We start from the raw sequence: 24153 nt of genomic DNA on the forward strand, positions 1-24153 counted from the left end.
AGCTACAGAAGCTCCCAGAACAACAGCCTGGAACCTCAAACAGAGGCATGAGAAACCAGAGAAACCAGGTGGGAAAGTGAGGAAGCCCCATAAACTGCGGATCTGCCAACTCTGTGGCCAGCCACAGCAGAAAGACTTTGGCCACAGCCAATATGGGGGAGAGCACTTCTGTGCTTTCTATGAAGGGAAGACTGTGGAGCTGTGGCTGGCTGAGAAGAGTTTAAAAAGACATTAAAAGTTTTTTTTTTTTAATATTTACTGTACTATTATCCAAGCACCTTATATGTTTCATCTGTTCACTGCACCTTATATTTTTTATTTTTAGTTTGCACTGCAATTATACTGGTTATTTATCCATTTTTTATATTGCATTCTATGTTGATTTTTTTGATATGTCTGTGTGTTGTTACTGTGTGTAATGCTGCTGCTACATTGCACTTTCCCAGCTTATCTATTATACATTTTGACCATTCCTAATAAATATTGAATTGATTAAAACCTTGTCATGTCTATTTAAATACTTTTTAACTTGACTTTTTAAACCTGGAGCCATTCAGGAGGCCAAAACGATACAAATATTAATGCACATTTAACAAAACAGGTCTCCTTGCTTTAAATGCGTGCAGGTGCCTTTAATTCGCCATATAATAAGTAACCATGTGCTCGGGATGATGTCGAACAACAGCTGAGAAAAGAAGCTTTTTCATTTAAGCTGCCATTGTCTTCCAGAAGCACCTATCTGCCAGTTTCCACCTCAGGAAGCTTCACAGCGGTGACTAGTACATTATAGAGTGGTTTGGTGTGGCTCTCTCACTTAGTTTGGCTGTAATGCACAAAACTATTAAAAGTGACTTTTTTGCGTTCCCCATGTAATTCTGGCTTTTTCCTGTTTCACATGCCATTCTGTGGGACTTTGGTGTTTTTCCACCTAAGTGTGCTGAATGAGCTTCTCAGGCTGAGAAAACAAGCTTTTTCACACAAGCTGCCATTCTCTTCTGGAAGCACCTATCTGCCAGTTTCCACCTTAGGAAGCTTCACAGCGGTGACTTGTACATTATAGAGTGGTTTTCTGTGTTCCAAATGCAGTTACGCTTTTTCGACAAAAGAGGGCACACTTGACCACAGAATAATTCATTCTGGACTTGCAAAGCTTCACAGTGGCATAATTAAAGTGATGCATAAGTGGTTTGATGTGGCTCTCTCACTTAGTTTGGCTCTAATGGACAAAACTATTAAAAGTGACTTTTTTGCGTTTCCCATGTAATTCTGGCTTTTTCCTGTTTCAAGTGCAATTCTGTGGGACTTTGGTGTTTTTCCACCTAAGTGTGCCAGGCTGAGAAACCAAGCCTTTTCACACAAGCTGCCATTCTCTTCCAGAAGCACCTATCTGCCAGTTTCCACTTCAGGAAGCTTCACAGCGGTGAATTGTACATTATAGAGTGGTTTTCTGTCTTCCAAATGCAGTTACGCTTTTTCGACAAAAGAGGGCACACTTGACCACAGAATAATTCATTCTGGACTTGCAAAGCTTCACAGTGGCATAATTAAAGTGATGCATAAGTGGTTTGGTGTGGTTCTCTCACTTAGTTTGGCTGTAATGAACAAAAATATTAAAATTGACTTTTTTGCTTTTCCCATGTAATTCTGGCTTTTTCCTTTTTCACATGCAATTCTGTGGGACTTTGGTGTTTTTCCAACTAAGTGTGCTGAATGAGCTTCTCAGGCTGAGAAAACAAGCTTTTTCACACAAGCTGCCATTCTCTTCCAGAAGCACCTATCTGCCAGTTTCCACCTCAGGAAGCTTCACAGCGGTGAATTGTACATTATAGAGTGGTTTTCTGTCTTCCAAATGCAGTTACGCTTTTTCGACAAAAGAGGGCACACTTGACCACAGAATAATTCATTCTGGACTTGCAAAGCTTCACAGTGGCATAATTAAAGTGATGCATAAGTGGTTTGGTGTGGCTCTCTCACTTAGTTTGGCTGTAATGAACAAAAATATTAAAATTGACTTTTTTGCTTTTCCCATGTAATTCTGGCTTTTTCCTTTTTCACATGCAATTCTGTGGGACTTTGGTGTTTTTCCAACTAAGTGTGCTGAATGAGCTTCTCAGGCTGAGAAAACAAGCTTTTTCACACAAGCTGCCATTCTCTTCTGGAAGCACCTATCTGCCAGTTTCGACCTCAGGAAGCTTCACAGCGGCGACTTGTACATTATAGAGTGGTTTGGTGTGGCTCTCTCACTTAGTTTGGCTGTAATGGACAAAACTATTAAAAGTGACTTTTTAGCGTTTCCCATGTAATTCTGGCTTTTTCCTGTTTCACATGCAATCGAGCCCCGGACTGATTTCGCACTCTTGCTGGGGCAGGTGTATATAGTTGTTTGCAGTGTTGTGTGTGTGTGTTTTTTTTAAAAAGACATTGACTTTCCCCTCCACAAGGACCGGGACTTTGCCGCAGTGTGGAGGCTTTCTACCAACACCGGTCCACCCACCCTGCCACAACTCTTCTACAGCACAGTGACACTCTGCTTGAAAAAAATGTGTGTCCCATTCACACCTGTATAACACGCTGTCATGCCTCTGTGCTGTTCTGATTCTATGCACTGACAAGTCTTATAGGCCTGCTGTGTGTCTGCTGCCTGTCATATGGTTTAAGGGGGGGGAATCATTGTGTGTCCCATTCACACCTGTATAACACGCTGTCATGCCTCTGTGCTGTTCTGATTCTATGCACTGACAGGTTTTTTTATTTTTTATATTTTGGACATGTGGGTATGTTCATGAATGTGATCACTGTTACATCAGTTACATCCAGTAGCTGCGACGCAAGATATCGGACTGCCATTTGTGCTGGTTCATCTGCTGTTGCCACTGGCTCTGTTGCTGCCAAAAAAATAAAAAGCCTTGTATGTACAGGTACTTCACACTGTAATGCCCCTGTGTTATGTATCCATGCATATCTGTGCTGAGCTCTTATACTATGTGTCTGCCTGCTGTGATTGCCTTGTGCCACTGCTCTGTTCTGCATCACCATTTATTATTATTATTATTATTATTATTATTATTATTATTATTGGATTGTAGTTTAAATAATCTATTTTGCTCTGTACTTCTGCTGTGTTTGATGTTGTTGTTGTGAAGATGCAGAACACAACAACAATATATTTAATTGATATTTATTTCACTGAAGAAAAAGGGGAAACAAATCATACACAGCATGTAACTTTAATTTATACATAAATAATTTATTTACCCTTTTTTACTGAGAATTGTATTTTATTTGTAAAGCCCTTTCCACACTGATATGCTGCACTGTCCTGTATCCTGGACATCTGACTTCATATTTCAAATAAATTGTCATCATTTTATACTGGTATCATTGTTCTCTTGTCCTATATCAAATTTAAAGCAATAAACACTGATGATACATATTCTCAATAAACACTGATGATACATATTCTCAATAAAATGAAGACACAGGAGATAAACCGTACTGTAAATGAAAAATCCATTTATTATTGCATTGCCTGGCCTTGGAAATATGCAAATTCATTATCATTTATAGACTCTATACAACGGTTCCAAGCATGTTTTAATCATTTTTTTATATTTAGAGAAGACATTTCGACGCTATGCACGCGTTTCGCAGTTTGCCTCCGTCGGGATTCGAACCGGCGAGCGGGAGTGCCGTTCCGCACGTCGACCGCGCGTCTTTTGCGCTCTAGTGCGCATGCGCGGGTGCCGACCAAAACAGAGAAGAACGCTGGGGGAGCGCCTCTGGGACAGCCTTCGTCTCTGTACCTGTGTTCCACATAAATGTCCCCACCTACCGATTTCAGAGGCTATCATTGGCTCATGCTCAAATGGAACAGGCCAATGGGTGAAGGCCAGGTCAACCCCATTGGTCTGTTCCATTTGGGTGCTGTGCTGTGATTCGACAGCTCGCCGCATGTCCCGCCCACCCCCAAAGCCACAGCCACGGTCAGTGTCATTCATTCATTCGGACTGAGCGGCGTTTGAGTGAGCGGACGGACGGACATTCACACAATATTATATGGTTAGACAAACTTTATTGTTTGTAAAATTATGTGCTACATTGAAAAGGCAGCTTATATATTATACAGTAATCAGTTAGCAGTGAAACAGCGAGCCAATGTAACGTTAGCGTAAGTTAGGACTGCCGCCGATGTCATTACCGATCGGTGAAATGTGTTTAAAATAATATTCCCATACTGGGTTTACTTGTTGAGACCTAGGATATTGTACTGCTATTGTGTGGAGTTGATATTTAAAGTTCAACTGTGCTTTAGATGCGTTAGCATATAAATCGCTATTAGCATGCTAAGCGTTGGAAATGAATGAGCATTTAGCCACTGCTGTGATGAGCTGACGATCTCTGGAAACGCTTTAAAAACGTGATGAGACAACTTGGCTCACTTCTTAAGACCCTTGGTATGCTGGTACAACGAGGTGGAGTCAAAATTTGAAGTGTAAATATGGTTTAAATGTGTAAACAGACCAGCCGTGATTTTGCTAGCTAAAAACAAGGAGGTGAATGAGGTCATTTTAGTTACTACTTTTCTGAGGGCTGGCGATCTCTCACAATGTATTTAATCTTTAAACAGACTACCTGATTATCTTCCTTAGACCCTGTAGATGTAGTTACTACAGTTTGAAGTCAAAATTCAAAGTGTAAATATGGTTTAAATGTGTAAACAGGACGCCTGATGTTGAATGTATGTTAATGAATGGGCACAGTATCATTGAGTACAGTAATAGACTGTCAGTAGGATGTAAACAGTGCATGTGTAGCAGATTACTGACTTAAATCTTATTTCTTGTCTTTCTAGAAAATGCAGCCTATTTTCCGCTTTGAGGCAAACCTTGACCTGACCCTGCGGGCCTCTCAGGAGGCGCTGGCCTTGAGCCGCCGCCAGAGGGGGGCCTCTGCCTCTGCCACTGCCCTGGTGGTGGTTAAGACCCCTGAGCTGGTGCGCTCTGAGGCAAGAGACAGGGTGGTGCAGAAGGGAGGTAACCCCACCGATCACCATCAGGTGCTGGCCGAGAGCGAGCTGCAGCTCGGCCAGTACCGTGGTCAGACGTTCCGGTGGCTGCTGGAGAATGACGTGGGATACGCAGTCACCATCTGTGTGTCCCACGAGGGAGAGAGAGACAAAGGGGGCACTAGTCAGCAGAATGCCCTCATGGTGCACAAAGACGCCCTCGTCTCCTACGCCAGGCTGTTCCCGCCGATGGTGGCAGCCATCGACAGGCGTAGGATGCTCGAGGGCAGTCCCCAGACCATGAGGGGCGTGGACGACACGCTGGTGGGGTTCGGTGTTCATAGTGACCTGACCTACAAGACCCTGTACGAGTCGACGGACCGTGAGCGGGCAAGGTAAGTTGTGTGTGTGTGTGTGTGTGTGTATCTGTGTGTGTATCTGTGTGTCTGTGTCTGTGTGTGTCTGTGTGTGTATCTGTGTCTGTGTGTGTATGTCTGTGTGTGTGCGTGACTTTTTTACCCATTGCATTTCTGTTCTCTTTTTAGCTATGTACAGTTTGTGAGGCAGGCGGCACCCACAGCCAAAGCGTCCAGGTTGGTGGACTTAAAAAAATATGTGCAGGCCCGGGATGCAGAGAAGGCAGCCCTGGCAGCACAACCACCACAACCACCCCTGGACGCTGTTGGTCCCCAGGATGGACCCTCGGATGCTGACCTGCTCGCTGCCGCCATGGAGGTCGACCCGTGCAGGGATGCCCCATCAGCCGTGCCCCCTTCTCTCTCTCTCCCAGCCACCGGAACGTCCCCTTCAGGACAACACCTGTGGGGAGAGGTCAGGCCCCGGCGCACAGGTATGCTCAGTGATGACATATTGTGTTGTAGTGTGTGTGTGTCTGTGTTCAGTACACTAACGGTCTGACACTGCTGTGTGTTTCAGCTGCTACCACGTGGCTGGAGGCTGACGCTCCCCGAAGAGCAGCACGACTGGGTGGGCCGGGCACTGTTCAGGAGGGCACCCAACGGGCAGGGTGTCCTCACATCTGAACTCCGCCTGTGGTGGCACCCACCAAGGTGCCCGGCCCCCTCTACACCCAGCCACCCGCCACAGCCCACCCCTTTTTCCAGAGTCCCTTTTTCCTGTGGGTGCCCTACAGGATGTGGGCGTACCACCTCCGCTGCCCCATCGTCGCCTGTGGGGGGCAAGCTTGCGGGAGCTGGCCTCTACAAGACGGTGAGGAGGGTCTTGGACAGGAGCTGCTGGTACTTCATGGGCACGGAGTACCTGGAATGCAGCTCCTGTCACAAGAAGATGCCGGGATGGTCGCAGGACATCTTGGGACAGCTGGACATGGCCCATCGTGAGCAGTTTCCAGCAGTTCTCACGTACAAGTAAGTAATGTAAACAGTAACAGCAACAGTAATGTATTTCTGTGGTTTTCTCCAGTAACCTCTGATCACCTCTTTCCCCTCCCAGGTTGTCCTGCGACAGAGCTGTGATCGGGCTCATGAAGGGGCGCACTTTGGGCAACAGTGCGTCTCGCCTCCGTGCCTCTCTGGTGGAGCGCACACCAGAGAGTGGATGGCGCGGTCGATGCTGTACCTTTCCGTGCTCCGCAAGCTTCGGGTACCGGGCGCTGCGCCGCTGGCGGCGTCGTCGCTCCCAACCATGCACCCGGTGCCCACAGTGCTCTGGCTCATCAACGTCTACGTCAGGGACGCCTTGACGAGGCTCGACGAGACGAGAGCCAGAGTCACTTCCATCTTTGGTGATCTTTTGAAGATGGACTCCACCAAGAAGGTAGGTTTTGTTATCCACCACAGCGTGCCGTGTACCCAGTGTAATGTTTGTTTTGTCATGTGTCTGAATGTTGTTGTGTTGCTGTGTCACACAGATCACCAAAAAGCTTGCGGGCGGTGCTGCCGGGACGGCCGCCTGGGTCACCAACGTCGGCAATGAGTACGGGCAGGTGCTCATGTCCGTCCTCACCGCAGCTGAGGGGGGGCGGACTTGTCGACATGGCATGGTACCGCGAAGCCGGGAAGGCCCCTCCAAGGGTCCTGTACGTGGACCGGGACTGCTGTGCCACCGTGGGACAGTGTCAAACGTCCAAGCTGTTCCACGAGTGGCACGAGCTGGTCGTCAGGCTCGACGTGTGGCACCTCATGCGGCGTTTCGCCAGAGGGGGTGACCACCGACAGCCACCAGCTCTACGGCCTCTTCATGGCGAGGCTCTCCTTCGCCATTTTTGAGTGGGACGCCGAAGACGTGTCCCGCCTGAGAGGAGCCAAGCAGTCCGAGGAGGGGAGGGACGCCCAGGAGGTCAAGCTGTCCGCCAAGGAGCTCGCCCGTCACTGCCGGCGCCGCACCAGGGGTGCAGTGAAGACGGAGCGGCTGGTCCAAGAGGTGCTGGACACCTTCTGGCACGTGACAGACAGCATGGGCGTCCCTTTGATCGACCGCGCCCGAATGGAGGAGATCTGGAGCACGCTGCGCCGACACCTCGACTGAATCCAGGACCCTGCGGGAGTGGACCTCTACACCAAGACGGGAGAGCTCACCAAAGGCGGGGTGAGGCTCCCCGTCTACCGGTGCGGCCGAGGCTCCACTTCCCTGGAATCGTTCCACCTGCACCTGTGCCGCTTCATCCCAGGTAAGTACATGTGTGGTTTACAACACAGACTCAATTATGTATTTGTGTGTTTATTTGTTCTCACACTAACTGTGTTGCTTTGTTTCTGCTTAGGACAATCTGCAAGTGATGTACACTTCCAGGTGTACCTGCTGGAGGGCCTGGTGCGGTGGAACGAGAATCGAGGGAGGACAGAGGTCGGCGCTGCGTTGCTACAGTGCCCAGCTGCAGCACAGCTTCGACCAGCTGACCCAAGAGCTTCTTGGGCTCACGCTGGTCGACACGTACACCATGCCCAGGGAGTACACAGGTAAGTCATAAATCTGTCTGAGGTAACGGTAACGTTTAACACCTGTCTTAGGTGTCTGTCATTTAACATCTGTGTCTCTGTGTGCCCACAGGGGAACTCATTGGGGTGGAGTACCTGTTCTCCCAGACGGGCGCTGTGCTGCAGAAGGACCTGGATGATCCTGACGCTCCAGGAGGGACTGATGAGGACGAAGCCGGGGGGTGGGGTGGGGGGGCAGTGATGAAGAGTTCGAGGAGGAGGAACCAGAGGAGATTCGTCTCCTCGAACACCACAGCGCTCTCCTTCAGTCCTCAAACCTCACCCGCGTGGACCAAATGGAGGTGCAGCAGGCTGTGGAGGAGGAGGAGGAGGAGGAGGAGGAGGAGGAGGAGGAGGATGTTATCGGGCCAGGTGGAGGCAGCTACCAGCACGTCGTGGCCCTGGCCCAGGCCCTCGTGGAACTGCGCCACCGCCGCTACGTCACTCCCAGGCAAGCCAGAGAGATCACCGATCTCTGGCTGAAGTTGAGTGATTGGGACAAGGCAGCGGTCAAACCCCCCCCGTCACCAGGGCCGGCTTGTCCAAGGCCGATTCCGGACCACCCAGCGGCACGCTCACATGCCAGGGGTGTGGATAGTGTGAAGTGGTAAGCAGTCACAATAAATTTCCAAGCTTTTTTTGGTTCTTGTCCTGTCCTGTCAGTCACTAATTAACTCACTGACTCATCTCTCTCTCTCTCTCTCTGTCTATGTAGTGCGGTCCTGGGCAAGGGGGCGGGAGCGGCGCAGTCTCCCGATGTGTCGAGGCTTGTGGAGGCTGTCCTGCTGGACCTCAGCATCCTCCACTGCAGCGAGGGCAGGAAGATTGCCGGGGTCTGGATTCCTCGCTGGGGTGCCGTCATGAGGGACTATCTAACAATTCGCGAGAATGTTTATAGTTGTGCAGCCCTCATGACGAGCACCCGCATCCAGCTATATGATGTCAATCGGCGGACCCTGACGCAATGGTAAGACCTGATCCTTTCTCTCACATCTGATTTGAAGTGGCACTGTGTGAGTGTGTGTGTGTGATGTCATGATTACTAATGTGCATTTGTTACATTCTGTTTTTTAAGGCACAACCAGAGGAGCAAGGCCATGATGAGGGACACCATCGCCATTGCAGTCCTGGGGCCCAGCACTCCCCAGACTGCAGCGGAGCCCCTGCCTGCCCCACCGACTGTGCTGCAGCAGCCTGAGCAGCCAGACCAGCCCCTCCAGCACCGCCTGCCCACGGACGCTTCTGGTCCTGGACCTCATCGTCGCCAGCTCCTCCACTGCCTCCCTCCTCCTCCTCATCAGCCACCCCACAAGCCTCCAGCGCGGACGCCGTCCTGTCCACCAGCGTCAGCGCGGAGGCCGGTGACATCCCCCTCCACAGCCACAGCTGCCACTGCTCCACCAGTGCCAAGGAACACCGCCTGGAGGCGCAAGCTCCAGGACGAGAAAGAGCGTTGTGCCGGGAGCTGGGAGAACACTTATAACCAGCAAAGAAGGTCTCCCACTTTAACTGCAGGCGCAGTGGCCAACCGAAGACGCGGGCGTTTGGCCACAGCCGCTACAAGAAGGAGACCTTCTGCTCCCGGGCCGAGGGGAAAGGGAGAACTGTGGAGCAGTGGCTGGCAGAGGTGAAGGGGCGTGATGGAGCAGCCCCCCCTGCCTGAGCGAACACTTCACTTTGTGTGTGTGTGTGTGTGTGTGTGAGTGAGTGATGGGGCGGCTCCCCCTCTCTGAGCGAACGCTTTGTGTGTGTGTGTGTGTGTGTGTGTGTTTGGGAGGGAGGGATTTGTAAATATTGTGTATATAGTGTATTTAGTTTGTCAATTATGTTTGCTAAATAAATATTGTGTATATAGTTGTCTTATATAAGATATTCCTTTATTTGTCCCACAATGGGGAAATTCCAATATATATCTATATAGTTGTATATTGCTGTCTTAATTGTTTTTGTTTTAAATAAACTTTTCTTTTTTAAACCAATGCTTTCTCCTGCTTCTTTCGGTCTTTAAGAAATTAAATAAATATAGGGAAGACTAGGTATCTAGACTAGGTGCCTGATATCACTAAATTCCCACAGGTAACAGTCACACAATACATCATTCCCTCTCCTCACTTAAAACTAGGGTCAAGGGGTCATCCCAGGGTCAGGTTCAAAGGTTTACCTAGAGACTAGGTGAGAATGGGCCTCAAATGGACACTGTAAAACAACAGGGGGTGCTGAGGGTTTAGTTGGACAGAATGGAAGGCAGAAAAGCAACGCGGAAAACCAAACACGTCACTTCATTAGGTTTGTTAGAAATATACTTTGTTAAACTGCATCTGTGTTTCTATGTACCTTGACTAACAGAGTTCTGTATTGTATTTGTATTTAAGTGGACTACGACTGCACATCCTCCTCCCCCCTCCTCCTCCTCCAGCTCCTCTCCTTGACGGCTTCAGGCAGCAGAGCCAGTGGCGGGGACCAGCAAGCCCACCCGTTGCACTGTGTACAGGCGCAAAATTAAAGCAGCAAAAGACAAAAAAGTCCTCCAAAGTACCAGGGGAAAGCCACAGCACAAACCTGGTGACCCCTGCAACATCCGTGGCCAAGCATGCACGGTGGATGGTGGCCACACTTACCTCAAGGGCCAATACTTTTGTGCTGTGGAAGAGGGCCCTGGAGGACGCACAGTGCAAGAGTAGATCAGGGAACAGCTTGGCCCTGGTGAGCTACAGAAGCTCCCCAGAACAACAGCCTGGAACCTCAAACAGAGGCATGAGAAACCAGAGAAACCAGGTGGGAAAGTGAGGAAGCCCCATAAACTGCGGATCTGCCAACTCTGTGGCCAGCCACAGCAGAAAGACTTTGGCCACAGCCAATATGGGGGAGAGCACTTCTGTGCTTTCTATGAAGGGAAGACTGTGGAGCTGTGGCTGGCTGAGAAGAGTTTAAAAAGACATTAAAAGTTTTTTTTTTTTTAATATTTACTGTACTATTATCCAAGCACCTTATATGTTTCATCTGTTCACTGCACCTTATATTTTTTATTTTTAGTTTGCACTGCAATTATACTGGTTATTTATCCATTTTTTATATTGCATTCTATGTTGATTTTTTTGATATGTCTGTGTGTTGTTACTGTGTGTAATGCTGCTGCTACATTGCACTTTCCCAGCTTATCTATTATACATTTTGACCATTCCTAATAAATATTGAATTGATTAAAACCTTGTCATGTCTATTTAAATACTTTTTAACTTGACTTTTTAAACCTGGAGCCATTCAGGAGGCCAAAACGATACAAATATTAATGCACATTTAACAAAACAGGTCTCCTTGCTTTAAATGCGTGCAGGTGCCTTTAATTCGCCATATAATAAGTAACCATGTGCTCGGGATGATGTCGAACAACAGCTGAGAAAAGAAGCTTTTTCATTTAAGCTGCCATTGTCTTCCAGAAGCACCTATCTGCCAGTTTCCACCTCAGGAAGCTTCACAGCGGTGACTAGTACATTATAGAGTGGTTTGGTGTGGCTCTCTCACTTAGTTTGGCTGTAATGCACAAAACTATTAAAAGTGACTTTTTGCGTTCCCCATGTAATTCTGGCTTTTTCCTGTTTCACATGCCATTCTGTGGGACTTTGGTGTTTTTCCACCTAAGTGTGCTGAATGAGCTTCTCAGGCTGAGAAAACAAGCTTTTTCACACAAGCTGCCATTCTCTTCTGGAAGCACCTATCTGCCAGTTTCCACCTTAGGAAGCTTCACAGCGGTGACTTGTACATTATAGAGTGGTTTTCTGTGTTCCAAATGCAGTTACGCTTTTTCGACAAAAGAGGGCACACTTGACCACAGAATAATTCATTCTGGACTTGCAAAGCTTCACAGTGGCATAATTAAAGTGATGCATAAGTGGTTTGATGTGGCTCTCTCACTTAGTTTGGCTCTAATGGACAAAACTATTAAAAGTGACTTTTTTGCGTTTCCCATGTAATTCTGGCTTTTTCCTGTTTCAAGTGCAATTCTGTGGGACTTTGGTGTTTTTCCACCTAAGTGTGCCAGGCTGAGAAACCAAGCCTTTTCACACAAGCTGCCATTCTCTTCCAGAAGCACCTATCTGCCAGTTTCCACTTCAGGAAGCTTCACAGCGGTGAATTGTACATTATAGAGTGGTTTTCTGTCTTCCAAATGCAGTTACGCTTTTTCGACAAAAGAGGGCACACTTGACCACAGAATAATTCATTCTGGACTTGCAAAGCTTCACAGTGGCATAATTAAAGTGATGCATAAGTGGTTTGGTGTGGTTCTCTCACTTAGTTTGGCTGTAATGAACAAAAATATTAAAATTGACTTTTTTGCTTTTCCCATGTAATTCTGGCTTTTTCCTTTTTCACATGCAATTCTGTGGGACTTTGGTGTTTTTCCAACTAAGTGTGCTGAATGAGCTTCTCAGGCTGAGAAAACAAGCTTTTTCACACAAGCTGCCATTCTCTTCCAGAAGCACCTATCTGCCAGTTTCCACCTCAGGAAGCTTCACAGCGGTGAATTGTACATTATAGAGTGGTTTTCTGTCTTCCAAATGCAGTTACGCTTTTTCGACAAAAGAGGGCACACTTGACCACAGAATAATTCATTCTGGACTTGCAAAGCTTCACAGTGGCATAATTAAAGTGATGCATAAGTGGTTTGGTGTGGCTCTCTCACTTAGTTTGGCTGTAATGAACAAAAATATTAAAATTGACTTTTTTGCTTTTCCCATGTAATTCTGGCTTTTTCCTTTTTCACATGCAATTCTGTGGGACTTTGGTGTTTTTCCAACTAAGTGTGCTGAATGAGCTTCTCAGGCTGAGAAAACAAGCTTTTTCACACAAGCTGCCATTCTCTTCTGGAAGCACCTATCTGCCAGTTTCGACCTCAGGAAGCTTCACAGCGGCGACTTGTACATTATAGAGTGGTTTGGTGTGGCTCTCTCACTTAGTTTGGCTGTAATGGACAAAACTATTAAAAGTGACTTTTTAGCGTTTCCCATGTAATTCTGGCTTTTTCCTGTTTCACATGCAATCGAGCCCCGGACTGATTTCGCACTCTTGCTGGGGCAGGTGTATATAGTTGTTTGCAGTGTTGTGTGTGTGTGTTTTTTTTTTAAAAGACATTGACTTTCCCCTCCACAAGGACCGGGACTTTGCCGCAGTGTGGAGGCTTTCTACCAACACCGGTCCACCCACCCTGCCACAACTCTTCTACAGCACAGTGACACTCTGCTTGGAAAAAAAATGTGTGTCCCATTCACACCTGTATAACACGCTGTCATGCCTCTGTGCTGTTCTGATTCTATGCACTGACAAGTCTTATAGGCCTGCTGTGTGTCTGCTGCCTGTCATATGGTTTAAGGGGGGGGAATCATTGTGTGTCCCATTCACACCTGTATAACACGCTGTCATGCCTCTGTGCTGTTCTGATTCTATGCACTGACAGGTTTTTTTATTTTTTATATTTTGGACATGTGGGTATGTTCATTAATGTGATCACTGTTACATCAGTTACATCCAGTAGCTGCGACGCAAGATATCGGACTGCCATTTGTGCTGGTTCATCTGCTGTTGCCACTGGCTCTGTTGCTGCCAAAAAATAAAAAGCCTTGTATGTACAGGTACTTCACACTGTAATGCCCCTGTGTTATGTATCCATGCATATCTGTGCTGAGCTCTTATACTATGTGTCTGCCTGCTGTGATTGCCTTGTGCCACTGCTCTGTTCTGCATCACCATTTATTATTATTATTATTATTATTATTATTATTATTATTGGATTGTAGTTTAAATAATCTATTTTGCTCTGTACTTCTGCTGTGTTTGATGTTGTTGTTGTGAAGATGCAGAACACAACAACAATATATTTAATTGATATTTATTTCACTGAAGAAAAAGGGGAAACAAATCATACACAGCATGTAACTTTAATTTATACATAAATAATTTATTTACCCTTTTTTACTGAGAATTGTATTTTATTTGTAAAGCCCTTTCCACACTGATATGCTGCACTGTCCTGTATCCTGGACATCTGACTTCATATTTCAAATAAATTGTCATCATTTTATACTGGTATCATTGTTCTCTTGTCCTATATCAAATTTAAAGCAATAAACACTGATGATACATATTCTCAATAAACACTGATGATACATATTCTCAATAAAATGAAGACACAGGAGATAAACCGTACTGTAAATGAAAAATCCATTTATTATTGCATTGCCTGGCCTTGGAAATATGCAAATTCATTATCATTTATAGACTCTATACAACGGTTCCAAGCATGTTTTAATCATTTTTTTATATTTAGAGAAGACATTTCGACGCTATGCACGCGTTTCGCAGTTTGCCTCCGTCGGGATTCGAACCGGCGAGCGGGAGTGCCGTTCCGCACGTCGACCGCGCGTCTTTTGCGCTCTAGTGCGCATGCGCGGGTGCCGACCAAAACAGAGAAGAACGCTGGGGGAGCGCCTCTGGGACAGCCTTCGTCTCTGTACCTGTGTTCCACATAAATGTCCCCACCTACCGATTTCAGAGGCTATCATTGGCTCATGCTCAAATGGAACAGGCCAATGGGTGAAGGCCAGGTCAACCCCATTGGTCTGTTCCATTTGGGTGCTGTGCTGTGATTCGACAGCTCGCCGCATGTCCCGCCCACCCCCAAAGCCACAGCCACGGTCAGTGTCATTCATTCATTCGGACTGAGCGGCGTTTGAGTGAGCGGACGGACGGACATTCACACAATATTATATGGTTAGACAAACTTTATTGTTTGTAAAATTATGTGCTACATTGAAAAGGCAGCTTATATATTATACAGTAATCAGTTAGCAGTGAAACAGCGAGCCAATGTAACGTTAGCGTAAGTTAGGACTGCCGCCGATGTCATTACCGATCAGTGAAATGTGTTTAAAATAATATTCCCATACTGGGTTTACTTGTTGAGACCTAGGATATTGTACTGCTATTGTGTGGAGTTGATATTTAAAGTTCAACTGTGCTTTAGATGCGTTAGCATATAAATCGCTATTAGCATGCTAAGCGTTGGAAATGAATGAGCATTTAGCCACTGCTGTGATGAGCTGACGATCTCTGGAAACGCTTTAAAAACGTGATGAGACAACTTGGCTCACTTCTTAAGACCCTTGGTATGCTGGTACAACGAGGTGGAGTCAAAATTTGAAGTGTAAATATGGTTTAAATGTGTAAACAGACCAGCCGTGATTTTGCTAGCTAAAAACAAGGAGGTGAATGAGGTCATTTTAGTTACTACTTTTCTGAGGGCTGGCGATCTCTCACAATGTATTTAATCTTTAAACAGACTACCTGATTATCTTCCTTAGACCCTGTAGATGTAGTTACTACAGTTTGAAGTCAAAATTCAAAGTGTAAATATGGTTTAAATGTGTAAACAGGACGCCTGATGTTGAATGTATGTTAATGAATGGGCACAGTATCATTGAGTACAGTAATAGACTGTCAGTAGGATGTAAACAGTGCATGTGTAGCAGATTACTGACTTAAATCTTATTTCTTGTCTTTCTAGAAAATGCAGCCTATTTTCCGCTTTGAGGCAAACCTTGACCTGACCCTGCGGGCCTCTCAGGAGGCGCTGGCCTTGAGCCGCCGCCAGAGGGGGGCCTCTGCCTCTGCCACTGCCCTGGTGGTGGTTAAGACCCCTGAGCTGGTGCGCTCTGAGGCAAGAGACAGGGTGGTGCAGAAGGGAGGTAACCCCACCGATCACCATCAGGTGCTGGCCGAGAGCGAGCTGCAGCTCGGCCAGTACCGTGGTCAGACGTTCCGGTGGCTGCTGGAGAATGACGTGGGATACGCAGTCACCATCTGTGTGTCCCACGAGGGAGAGAGAGACAAAGGGGGCACTAGTCAGCAGAATGCCCTCATGGTGCACAAAGACGCCCTCGTCTCCTACGCCAGGCTGTTCCCGCCGATGGTGGCAGCCATCGACAGGCGTAGGATGCTCGAGGGCAGTCCCCAGACCATGAGGGGCGTGGACGACACGCTGGTGGGGTTCGGTGTTCATAGTGACCTGACCTACAAGACCCTGTACGAGTCGACGGACCGTGAGCGGGCAAGGTAAGTTGTGTGTGTGTGTGTGTGTGTGTGTGTGTGTGTGTCTGTGTGTGTCTGTGTGTGTATCTGTGTGTGTATCTGTGTGTCTGTGTCTGTGTGTGTCTGTGTGTGTATCTGTGTCTGTGTGTGTATGTCTGTGTGTGTGCGTGACTTTTTTACCCATTGCATTTCTGTTCTCTTTTTTAGCTATGTACAGTTTGTGAGGCAGGCGGCACCCACAGCCAAAGCGTCCAGGTTGGTGGACTAAAAAAATATGTGCAGGCCCGGGATGCAGAGAAGGCAGCCCTGGCAGCACAACCACCACAACCACCCCTGGACGCTGTTGGTCCCCAGGATGGACCCTCGGATGCTGACCTGCTCGCTGCCGCCATGGAGGTCGACCCGTGCAGGGATGCCCCATCAGCCGTGCCCCCCTCTTCTCTCTCTCCCAGCCACCGGAACGTCCCCTTCAGGACAACACCTGTGGGGAGAGGTCAGGCCCCGGCGCACAGGTATGCTCAGTGATGACATATTGTGTTGTAGTGTGTGTGTGTCTGTGTTCAGTACACTAACGGTCTGACACTGCTGTGTGTTTCAGCTGCTACCACGTGGCTGGAGGCTGACGCTCCCCGAAGAGCAGCACGACTGGGTGGGCCGGGCACTGTTCAGGAGGGCACCCAACGGGCAGGGTGTCCTCACATCTGAACTCCGCCTGTGGTGGCACCCACCAAGGTGCCCGGCCCCTCTACACCCAGCCACCCGCCACAGCCCACCCCCTTTTCCAGAGTCCCTTTTTCCTGTGGGTGCCCTACAGGATGTGGGCGTACCACCTCCGCTGCCCCATCGTCGCCTGTGGGGGCAAGCTTGCGGGAGCTGGCCTCTACAAGACGGTGAGGAGGGTCTTGGACAGGAGCTGCTGGTACTTCATGGGCACGGAGTACCTGGAATGCAGCTCCTGTCACAAGAAGATGCCGGGATGGTCGCAGGACATCTTGGGACAGCTGGACATGGCCCATCGTGAGCAGTTTCCAGCAGTTCTCACGTACAAGTAAGTAATGTAAACAGTAACAGCAACAGTAATGTATTTCTGTGGTTTTCTCCAGTAACCTCTGATCACCTCTTTCCCCTCCCAGGTTGTCCTGCGACAGAGCTGTGATCGGGCTCATGAAGGGGCGCACTTTGGGCAACAGTGCGTCTCGCCTCCGTGCCTCTCTGGTGGAGCGCACACCAGAGAGTGGATGGCGCGGTCGATGCTGTACCTTTCCGTGCTCCGCAAGCTTCGGGTACCGGGCGCTGCGCCGCTGGCGGCGTCGTCGCTCCCAACCATGCACCCGGTGCCCACAGTGCTCTGGCTCATCAACGTCTACGTCAGGGACGCCTTGACGAGGCTCGACGAGACGAGAGCCAGAGTCACTTCCATCTTTGGTGATCTTTTGAAGATGGACTCCACCAAGAAGGTAGGTTTTGTTATCCACCACAGCGTGCCGTGTACCCAGTGTAATGTTTGTTTTGTCATGTGTCTGAATGTTGTTCAATTCAATTCAATTCAATTCAATTTTATTTGTATAGCGCCAATTCATAACAGAAGTTATCTCAGGACACTTTTCAAATAGAGCAGGTCTAGACCGAACTCTTTAACATTAATTACAGAGACCCAACAGTACCACCATGAGCAAGCACTTGGCGACAAGGGCAAGGAAAAACTGCCTGTTAAAAGGCAGAAACCTAGGACAGATCCTCCGGCTCTAGGTGGGTGGTCGTCTGTCTCGACCAGTTGGGGTGAGAGAGAGAGAGAGAGAGAGAGAGAGAGAGAGAGAGAGAGCGACAGACAGACAGACAGGTGCACAGCAACAACAGTATTGGCAATGGCAGTCAAGCAGGACCATGGCAGGAGGCTCCACCAGGATCCATGAGAACCTGCGAGACGAGAAAGCACAAGAACTCCGGGGAAGAAGTGGAGTTAGTAACATGCATTAAAGGGACATGAATGAGTGCAGAAAGAGAGAGGAAGAGAGTAGCTCAGTGCACCATGGGAAATCCCCCGATAGTCTAGGCCTATAGCAGCATAACTAAGGGATGGTTCAGGACTCACCTGATCCAGCCCTAACTATAAGCTTTATCAAAGAGGAATGTCTTAAGCCTACTCTTGAAAGTGGTGAGGGTGTCTGCCTCCCGAACCACAACTGGAAGCCGGTTCCACAGGAGAGGAGCTTGGTAACTGAAGGCTCTGGCTCCTGTTCTACTTTTAGAGACTATAGGAACCACAAGTAGCCCAGCATTCAGAGAACGTAGTGTTCTAGTGGGGTAATAGGGTACTATGAGCTCTTTAAGATATGAAGGGGCCTGACCATGAAGAGCTTTATAGGTGAGGAGGAGTATTTTAAATTCAATTCTACATTTTATAGGGAGCCAATGCAGAGTAGCTAGTACAGGAGAGATGTGATCTCTTTTTCTAGTTCCTGTCAGTACTCGTGCTGCAGCGTTCTGAATTAATTGGAGCGTTTTAATGGACTTATTGGGGCAACCTGATAATAAAGAGTTGCAGTAATCCAGCCTTGAAGTAACAAATGCATGGATTAGTTTTTCTGCATCTGTCTGTGATAGTATGTGTCTAATTTTTCTAATATTACGTAAATGAAAGAAGGCAGTCCTAGAGGTCTGCTTTATGTGGGAGTTAAATGACAAATCCTGATCAAAGATAACTCCAAGATTCCTGACAGTGGTGCTAGAGGCCAAGTTAATGCCATCTAGAGTGACTATATCTTTAGACAATGAGTCTCTAAGGTTTTTGGGGCCAAGAACAAGAATTTCGGTTTTTTCTGAGTTTAACATCAGAAAATTGCAGGTCATCCAGGATTTTATGTCCTTAAGACATGTTTGTAATTTAGATAATTGATTAATTTCATTGGGTTTGATTGATAGATATAACTGCGTATCATCTGCATAACAGTGAAAGTTAATGGAGTGATTCCTAATAATGTTGCCTAAAGGGAGCATATATAAAGTAAATAGTATTGGTCCAAGTACAGAACCTTGTGGAACTCCATGACTAACTTTAGTATTTATGGAGGATTCATCGTTAACATGTACAAACTGAGTACGATCTGATAAGTATGACTTAAACCAGGTTAGGGCAGTTCCTTTAATGCCAATTTGATGCTCAAGTCTCTGTAAAAGAATATCATGGTCAATGGTGTCAAATGCAGCACTAAGATCTAATAATACAAGTACAGAGACAAGTCCATTGTCAGAAGCAGTCAGAAGGTCATTATTAACTTTAACCAGAGCTGTCTCTGTGCTATGATGAACTCTAAATCCTGACTGAAAATCCTCAAATAAACTATTGTTATGTAGAAAGTCACACAACTCTTTGGCGACTACTTTCTCCAGAATCTTAGAGAGGAACGGGAGGTTAGAAATCGGTCTATAGTTGGCTAAAACCCCTGGGTCAAGAGTAGACTTTTTAAGAAGGGGTTTAATTACAGCTACTTTAAAGGACTGTGGTACATATCCTGATAATAAAGAAAGATTAATCATATCCAGTAAAGAAGTGCCAATTAAGGGAACAACTTCTTTAAGCAGCCTAGTTGGGATCGGGTCTAACAGACAGGTTGATGGCTTCGATGAAGAAATGATTGAAGTTAACTGATGAAGATCGATAGCAGAAAAACAGTCTAAATATACATCTAAGTTTACATTGACAGAAGTCCCTGAACTTGGAGAGCCACTGATAACTGTTGATGGCAGTTGGTGATTAATTTTTTCTCTAATAGTAATAATTTTATTATAGAAGAAGCTCATGAAGTCATTGCTACTTAAGTTTATGGGGATATGTGGCTCGATAGAGCTGTGACTCTCTGTCAGCCTGGCTACAGTGCTGAAGAGGAACCTAGGGTTGTTCTTATTTTCTTCTATTAGTGCTGAGTAATAGGCTCCTCTGGCATTACGGAGGGCCTTTCTATAAATCTTAAGATCATCTTGCCAATTTGAGCGATATTCTGATAATTTGGAAGAGCGCCATTTCCTTTCAGATTTCCTAGCTATTTGCTTTAACTGGCGGGTTTGGTGGTTATACCAAGGTGCTAGTCTCCTATGTTTTAATAATTTCCTTTTTATAGGAGCGATAGAGTCTAATGTTGATCGTAGTGAGCCTGTAGCACTATCGACAAGATTATCAATTTCAGAGGGACTAAAGTTGTTATAGGACTCTGTTAAATTCAGACATGGCATTGAATTAAACACTGAAGGAATCTCCTCCTTAAATTTAGCTACAGCACTGTCAGATAGACATCTGCTGTAGGAAGTTTTGCCTAATGGCTTATAATCTAATAGTATGAATTCAAAAGTTACTAAATAATGGTCAGATAGGAAAGGATTATGTGGGAAGACTATTAAATGTTCAATATCAATGCCATATGATAGAACAAGGTCAAGAGTGTGATTAAAACAATGAGTTGGTTTATTTACACTCTGACAGAAGCCAATTGAGTCTATTAATGATATAAATGCATTACTAAGGCTGTCATTGTCAACATCCACATGAATATTAAAATCACCTACAATAATTACTTTATCTGATTTAAGGACTAAGCTTGATAGAAACTCTGAAAATTCAGATATAAAATCAGAGTACGGTCCAGGAGCGCGGTACACTATAACAAATAGAACTGGCTGCAGTGTTTTCCAGTTTGGGTGAGAAAGACTAAGAACAAGGCTTTCAAATGAATTATAATTTAGTTTAGGTTTAGGGTCCATTAAAACGTTGTGTTGCTGTGTCACACAGATCACCAAAAAGCTTGCGGGCGGTGCTGCCGGGACGGCCGCCTGGGTCACCAACGTCGGCAATGAGTACGGGCAGGTGCTCATGTCCGTCCTCACCGCAGCTGAGGGGGGCGGACTTGTCGACATGGCATGGTACCGCGAAGCCGGGAAGGCCCCTCCAAGGGTCCTGTACGTGGACCGGGACTGCTGTGCCACCGTGGGACAGTGTCAAACGTCCAAGCTGTTCCACGAGTGGCACGAGCTGGTCGTCAGGCTCGACGTGTGGCACCTCATGCGGCGTTTCGCCAGAGGGGTGACCACCGACAGCCACCAGCTCTACGGCCTCTTCATGGCGAGGCTCTCCTTCGCCATTTTTGAGTGGGACGCCGAAGACGTGTCCCGCCTGAGAGGAGCCAAGCAGTCCGAGGAGGGGAGGGACGCCCAGGAGGTCAAGCTGTCCGCCAAGGAGCTCGCCCGTCACTGCCGGCGCCGCACCAGGGGTGCAGTGAAGACGGAGCGGCTGGTCCAAGAGGTGCTGGACACCTTCTGGCACGTGACAGACAGCATGGGCGTCCCTTTGATCGACCGCGCCCGAATGGAGGAGATCTGGAGCACGCTGCGCCGACACCTCGACTGAATCCAGGACCCTGCGGGAGTGGACCTCTACACCAAGACGGGAGAGCTCACCAAAGGCGGGGTGAGGCTCCCCGTCTACCGGTGCGGCCGAGGCTCCACTTCCCTGGAATCGTTCCACCTGCACCTGTGCCGCTTCATCCCAGGTAAGTACATGTGTGGTTTACAACACAGACTCAATTATGTATTTGTGTGTTTATTTGTTCTCACACTAACTGTGTTGCTTTGTTTCTGCTTAGGACAATCTGCAAGTGATGTACACTTCCAGGTGTACCTGCTGGAGGGCCTGGTGCGGTGGAACGAGAATCGAGGGAGGACAGAGGTCGGCGCTGCGTTGCTACAGTGCCCAGCTGCAGCACAGCTTCGACCAGCTGACCCAAGAGCTTCTTGGGCTCACGCTGGTCGACACGTACACCATGCCCAGGGAGTACACAGGTAAGTCATAAATCTGTCTGAGGTAACGGTAACGTTTAACACCTGTCTTAGGTGTCTGTCATTTAACATCTGTGTCTCTGTGTGCCCACAGGGGAACTCATTGGGGTGGAGTACCTGTTCTCCCAGACGGGCGCTGTGCTGCAGAAGGACCTGGATGATCCTGACGCTCCAGGAGGGACTGATGAGGACGAAGCCGGGGGGGGGGGGGGGGGGGGCAGTGATGAAGAGTTCGAGGAGGAGGAACCAGAGGAGATTCGTCTCCTCGAACACCACAGCGCTCTCCTTCAGTCCTCAAACCTCACCCGCGTGGACCAAATGGAGGTGCAGCAGGCTGTGGAGGAGGAGGAGGAGGAGGAGGAGGAGGAGGAGGAGGAGGAGGAGGATGTTATCGGGCCAGGTGGAGGCAGCTACCAGCACGTCGTGGCCCTGGCCCAGGCCCTCGTGGAACCGCCGCTACGTCACTCCCAGGCAAGCCAGAGAGATCACCGATCTCTGGCTGAAGTTGAGTGATTGGGACAAGGCAGCGGTCAAATCTCCCCCCCCCCGTCACCAGGGCCGGCTTGTCCAAGGCCGATTCCGGACCACCCAGCGGCACGCTCACATGCCAGGGGTGTGGATAGTGTGAAGTGGTAAGCAGTCACAATAAATTTCCAAGCTTTTTTTGGTTCTTGTCCTGTCCTGTCAGTCACTAATTAACTCACTGACTCACTCTCTCTCTCTCTCTCTGTCTATGTAGTGCGGTCCTGGGCAAGGGGGCGGGAGCGGCGCAGTCTCCCGATGTGTCGAGGCTTGTGGAGGCTGTCCTGCTGGACCTCAGCATCCTCCACTGCAGCGAGGGCAGGAAGATTGCCGGGGTCTGGATTCCTCGCTGGGGTGCCGTCATGAGGGACTATCTAACAATTCGCGAGAATGTTTATAGTTGTGCAGCCCTCATGACGAGCACCCGCATCCAGCTATATGATGTCAATCGGCGGACCCTGACGCAATGGTAAGACCTGATCCTTTCTCTCACATCTGATTTGAAGTGGCACTGTGTGAGTGTGTGTGTGTGATGTCATGATTACTAATGTGCATTTGTTACATTCTGTTTTTTTAAGGCACAACCAGAGGAGCAAGGCCATGATGAGGGACACCATCGCCATTGCAGTCCTGGGGCCCAGCACTCCCCAGACTGCAGCGGAGCCCCTGCCTGCCCCACCGACTGTGCTGCAGCAGCCTGAGCAGCCAGACCAGCCCCTCCAGCACCGCCTGCCCACGGACGCTTCTGGTCCTGGACCTCATCGTCGCCAGCTCCTCCACTGCCTCCTCCTCCTCCTCATCAGCCACCCCACAAGCCTCCAGCGCGGACGCCGTCCTGTCCACCAGCGTCAGCGCGGAGGCCGGTGACATCCCCTCCACAGCCACAGCTGCCACTGCTCCACCAGTGCCAAGGAACACCGCCTGGAGGCGCAAGCTCCAGGACGAGAAAGAGCGTTGTGCCGGGAGCTGGGAGAACACTTATAACCAGCAAAGAAGGTCTCCCACTTTAACTGCAGGCGCAGTGGCCAACCGAAGACGCGGGCGTTTGGCCACAGCCGCTACAAGAAGGAGACCTTCTGCTCCCGGGCCGAGGGGAAAGGGAGAACTGTGGAGCAGTGGCTGGCAGAGGTGAAGGGGCGTGATGGAGCAGCCCCCCTGCCTGAGCGAACACTTCACTTTGTGTGTGTGTGTGTGTGTGTGAGTGAGTGATGGGGCGGCTCCCCCTCTCTGAGCGAACGCTTTGTGTGTGTGTGTGTGTGTGTGTGTTTGGGAGGGAGGGATTTGTAAATATTGTGTATATAGTGTATTTAGTTTGTCAATTATGTTTGCTAAATAAATATTGTGTATATAGTTGTCTTATATAAGATATTCCTTTATTTGTCCCACAATGGGGAAATTCCAATATATATCTATATAGTTGTATATTGCAGTCTTAATTGTTTTTGTTTTAAATAAACTTTTCTTTTTTAAACCAATGCTTTCTCCTGCTTCTTTCGGTCTTTAAGAAATTAAATAAATATAGGGAAGACTAGGTATCTAGACTAGGTGCCTGATATCACTAAATTCCCACAGGTAACAGTCACACAATACATCATTCCCTCTCCTCACTTAAAACTAGGGTCAAGGGGTCATCCCAGGGTCAGGTTCAAAGGTTTACCTAGAGACTAGGTGAGAATGGGCCTCAAATGGACACTGTAAAACAACAGGGGGTGCTGAGGGTTTAGTTGGACAGAATGGAAGGCAGAAAAGCAACGCGGAAAA

At 47.9% G+C, this 24153-nt stretch overlaps 1 protein-coding gene across 5 annotated transcripts in view; it reads left to right on the forward strand.

Moving 5' to 3' along the window:
• Positions 1-6246: 6246 nt before the first annotated feature.
• The window catches only part of LOC127360103 (uncharacterized), a 29549-nt gene continuing 11642 nt past the window's right edge, over positions 6247-24153 (forward strand). The window contains exons 1-4 of one of the 5 annotated variants that reach the window (XR_007883180.1): positions 6247-6393; positions 6479-6802; positions 20828-21584; positions 21678-21864. Coding sequence is in view for 1 of the 5 variants with exons in the window: in XM_051394367.1 (XP_051250327.1) it covers positions 17283-17501; positions 20828-21442 (834 nt within the window). In the remaining 4 variants the exon portion in view is untranslated. Of the gene's footprint in view, positions 6394-6478; positions 6803-16940; positions 17093-17177; positions 17502-20827; positions 21865-24153 lie in introns of those variants that run through there. The other 4 variants (XR_007883181.1, XR_007883179.1, XR_007883182.1 and 1 more) reach the window with 4 other exon arrangements.

Source organism: Dicentrarchus labrax, unplaced genomic scaffold (assembly GCF_905237075.1).
Source record: "Dicentrarchus labrax unplaced genomic scaffold, dlabrax2021, whole genome shotgun sequence".
Classification (NCBI taxonomy): Eukaryota; Metazoa; Chordata; class Actinopteri; family Moronidae; genus Dicentrarchus; species Dicentrarchus labrax.